This window comes from Vigna angularis, chromosome 7 (genome assembly GCF_016808095.1).
Source record: "Vigna angularis cultivar LongXiaoDou No.4 chromosome 7, ASM1680809v1, whole genome shotgun sequence".
Classification (NCBI taxonomy): domain Eukaryota; kingdom Viridiplantae; phylum Streptophyta; class Magnoliopsida; order Fabales; family Fabaceae; genus Vigna; species Vigna angularis.
Window position 1 is genome coordinate 29,661,781 of NC_068976.1, and position 4,736 is coordinate 29,666,516.

Consider the following 4,736-nt stretch of genomic DNA (forward strand, 5'->3'; position numbering starts at 1 on the left):
TTAAGTAAGCTTATCAAATTCTCCGCTTATGAATAAACACTTGTGGGTTTGATTTCTGATGAGAAATGAATCTGATCAAACATTCGTTTTAACTTTTTTCGTTTGCATGTTTAGATATTCATATAAAAAAATCCAAACAAGCTATAACAACCTAGACAAAAGACAAATTTAGTAAGCCAACTGTCGTACGCAGAAATACACAGAAACCAATATTATTGCAAATCAAGTGTACTTATGCAGTTATGCGTATATGAGTTGTCTAATTAACATTACCCTTGATAAACAAATTTTAGATTTTGTAATTCATTGAAATTTTAAAATAGAAAGAATTGATGCAGGCTTTTCTTTGTACTAACTGGGGGAGAAAGATACCTTTTTTGAACTTTATCTTTAATGATAGGTTTTATAGCTACTTTAGACTGAAGCAAATGGATTGCTCCTATTGCTTGCAACTTGAGCAAGTTCAGGGTGGTACATTACATTATTGGTGAGATTCCCTAGAGCACTTGTTGAAACAATGATACTGTCATAGCAAAACTCAGAAAAAGAAAAAAAGCAAAACTCAGAGGTCCACACACTACTGACTAGCTGCAAACAACTAGTTTTATTCTCAAAATCATCCAATCCAAATACAAAACAGCATATATTACATCCATGATTAGTCCACCAATAAGTAAAAACAGATCTAGATGAAGTGCAAGTGCACTCAAAGAGCAGCAAACTAGAGAATTGTTAAAAAAAAAACAAAAAAAAAACATTTCTTTTTAACCAGGAGTAGCTATTTTACTTTGATCAAAATCCATACATACTCATTATTTATGTATATATCATCATTAGTAACTACTACAGCTTCAGAAAAACAAACTCTTCAATGGCAGGCACAGCTCCAATGTTGTCAAGAGCCTGCTTGTTTGGTTCTTCATCAACACCAATAGCCATGATAGCCTTCTTCCTGCGGGATGTCCTTCCCACACTCATAAAGCTCACATTCACATTTTGCTCACCAAGAATGTTTCCGACACGACCAATCATGCCGGGCTGATCCACCTGTCGGCACAGGATCAGATTCCCTTGTAAGCTCACATCCACATCGAAAGACCCCACACATGTCAGGTGAGGGTCACCAAACTTCACTTTTCCATCTATGCTGATATGACCACCCTCTGATATTGCACTTGCAAATTTGGAGTCCACACTTGAGATCTGTACCTGGATCGAATCAACAGGCTGCTCAGGAGATGAATCAACAACCACTCTTTCCTCACTTATGCGAAGCCCTTTCTGCTTTGCTATGAAATCTGCATTCACGAGGTTCACAATGGTGTTTGATATTGGCTCAATGATGCCCTTTGTAACCATGGCTCGCAGAAGTCTAGTGTCCAAGTCATCTGGGCCTCTGGCTGATCGATAAACAACCTTCACAGATTTTATCCCACTTCCTCCAGACACTAACTGCACAGCAAGTCTCCCCAGCTTCTCAGCTAGCACCACATATGGGGCCAATTCTGACAACACCTGACCATCACAAGAACCAACCATGTTTTGTTTTGTTTTGTTTTGGTTTGATTGACTGCAATTGCAGTATAGGAAAGGAACAAGAAGAAGATCACATTCAGAATGCTTACCTCAGGAGCAACCATTGGAGCATTGACAGCAGTTGCTGAGAGTTCCCCTTTCAATGCTCCTAACACAGCCTCTGCTATTTCAATAGCAACACCCTCCTGGTGAAGTATAATTGTCAGGAGATGATGTATATATGCTACACAACAGAGCTTAATATATATGCTGGATTTATTGAATACTAGAAAGCAATACTGTGAAGGAAAAACAAACCTGTGCCTCTTTGGTGCTAGCTCCAAGATGAGGGGTAACAGTGACATTCTCGTGCTGCACTAACTTACTGTCTTTGGATGGGGGTTCCTCCGTGAAGACATCAAGAGCTGCCTGCTCCACATGCAATTTTGACAAAGTTTGTAACTTTAGGCACCATTATGTGACAACATTGGAGAGACACATTGAAAATTGAAAAAAAGTACAAAACTTAAGCATAATAATCCTTTAGAATAATAAAGTTATTAGGTTTTATTTGTCCTTATTTCTAACTAATCAGAATTACAGTTTCTTACCAGAAGTGTGCATAATCTCTTTATTCAAATTACCAAGGTCAGTTTTCAATTTTGATTGGAGAAAGTAAAACACAGTACCTATACATTTGTATCTATCTTTTACTGTTGAATAAGGAAGAAAAAAGCAAAAATGGAAAGAAAAAAAGGTTGCAGCAAAGAGGTTGACCTGTGCAACGATTCCATTGTCGAGGGCTCTTACTAATGCATCTTCGTCAATAACTCCTCCTCTAGCAACGTTGACGATGCGAACTCCCTTCTTCACCTTGGCAAAAGTGTCGTCATTGAAGATCTTGTTAGTGGTTGCAGTGAGTGGCATGTGGAGGGAGATGAAATCTGCAGTGGCGATAGCCTGATCAAAGGACACAAGTTCCACACCAATAGCACGGGCTCTATCAGCCGGAGCATAAGGGTCATGAGCAATCACGTGCATGCCCAACCCTTTTGCACGCCTCGCCACTTCAGATCCAACTTTTCCAAAACCCATCACTGCTAATGTCTTTCCAACCATTGAAACTCCCACATACTTGCTTCTCTGCCATTTTCCTGCAAAATTCTCCACAAAATCACTCTCAATGGCTATCCATAACATAAAACGTTGTTTTTCTCCATACACAGATATAGAGTACTCAGGTATGTATATAAGCAGATACAACGGTCTCACGTCTTTTCATGTCTCAACCAACACGTCAGGAATGATTTACCACTTCAAAAGTTGAAACATCCATGTCTATTTATGCTCATTAGTCCAACAGATATTTATACTGAATTAAACATTTTTAAATATTGCATACATAATTTAAAAGCTGTAAGAAATTCTGCATGTATAATTTAATTAACATAAAAATGAAATTGAACTAAATCGATTAAATTTACATTTCATAAAAAGTTATTGAAAATGTAATCATTAACTGTTAAATATGGTATAAACAGATACCAGCCATACGTATACACTTTTGACCAAATTACCAATCAATATAAAATCTCCAGAACACTGAATCATGTGAAGACTGGATATATGCAAATTATCTGATGAATTATGGCGTGCTATAACATATAGATCCGATTACGGCTTCACTTACATACACTATTTTGATCGTGTAGTTAATGAATATATCAAGACTAAACATGTGTATATGAGTGATCTGATAAATAAGTTTATATGAGATGAGATGAGAGGATCTAACAGAGGCAACAAGAAAGAAGGAAAAAGAGATTATATTGTGAAAAATGAGATCTCGGAACAGAGGTTGATGATGGAAGAGGAAAGAAGAAAAATACCAGCTTTCGTGGAGGCGTCAGCCTGGGCAATGTTGCGGGCCATGGCGGCGAGAAGAGCGATGCCGTGCTCGGCGGCAGCAATAGTGTTGGCCGTGGGCGCGTTCACGACGAGGCAGCCAAACTCAGTGGCAGCTTGCAGATCCACGTTGTCAATGCCCACACCGGCTCTTCCCACCACCTTCAACCTCCCTTTTCCAGCCTCAAAAACTTCCCTCGTCACCTTGGTTCCGCTCCTCACAATCAAAGCGTCGCAGCACGAGATCTTGGTGCAGAGCTCCTCCTGCGAGAGCTCGTACGCGCATTCCACGTGCCCCACACTGCGTAACACCTTGAGCCCCGCCTCTCCAAGTTTCTCGGAGACCAAGATCGTCGGCTTTTCACCCAAGAACCCAACATCCTCGGACTTCGAGCTCCCCACCGAGGTTGCTGTCGGGTCAACTGTTTTCAAAACACTGTTGACCGCCAAAGAGCGTTTGGAGGAGCTAGCATGGGAGAGTTTTCGGTAGATGGGTATGGTGTTGATGAACGACACGTGAGAAAGTTTTGACTTTGATTCTGAAGAAGAGGAAGAAGAAAGGGTGAAGGATGAGGGGAAGATGGGTTTGGTGCAGGCAGAGGATGCCATTGATTCTTCTTCTTTTTTCTTTTTTTTTTCTTTTTCTTTTTTCTACTTTTTCTGTTTCTTTGATCTCTGTTCCAATCCTACAAAAGCGTTAATGGGTCTTTATAAAATCATGAATCATGGTGAGGGAGAGGCATTCATTTTTGTTGCCTATATATAAAACCAAGAAAGAAGGAGTGTGCACAAATGGGAGATATTTCTTATGCAAAGGGTTTGGTGGTGAATTTTTCTCACTCTGGATCTTAAAGCAATTTAGTGATTTATTTTTTCAGAAAAAAAAAATAATACTTGGGGTAGGTGAGTGAGAAGAACTCCATCACCCATCATAAAGAAAATGTCTATTTTCATTTCCTCAAATTAAATAGTAAATGAAAAATGATTGTCTCAGAACATTTCTACTATATAAATGAAAAAGGTTATCTTTCGTTAGAGGTTACCATAATAGTAAAAACAACCAAAAGAAAAAACACACATTTTCTCTCTCACATTAGTCAACATGATTATCATGTACATTATTCACTTGATGCCTTATCAAATATTTTTAATTTTAGTGGCTAACCATATCATTGGTGAAGAGGTTCATTAGTGTGGGCGCAACCAAAATTAGGTCCAGTGAGACACGAATCATTTATCTTCATTGCATTTTTTATTACAACGAACATATTCCTTATAGAATTTAAGAACTTGCCAAACTCTCTTTCATCGCACAA

The 4,736-nt window shown here is 38.8% G+C and overlaps 1 protein-coding gene across 1 annotated transcript; it reads right to left on the reverse strand.

Moving 5' to 3' along the window:
• Positions 1 to 585: 585 nt before the first annotated feature.
• LOC108338527 (D-3-phosphoglycerate dehydrogenase 2, chloroplastic) lies at positions 586 to 4,335 on the reverse strand. Its single transcript, XM_017575451.2, has 5 exons — positions 3,405 to 4,335; positions 2,293 to 2,669; positions 1,834 to 1,944; positions 1,626 to 1,721; positions 586 to 1,515 (listed from the first exon to the last, which is right to left on the reverse strand). The coding sequence occupies exons 1-5, from the start codon at positions 4,027 to 4,029 to the stop codon at positions 844 to 846; spliced, it is 1,881 nt and encodes a 626-aa protein (XP_017430940.1). The 5' UTR covers positions 4,030 to 4,335; the 3' UTR covers positions 586 to 843.
• Positions 4,336 to 4,736: the final 401 nt, after the last annotated feature.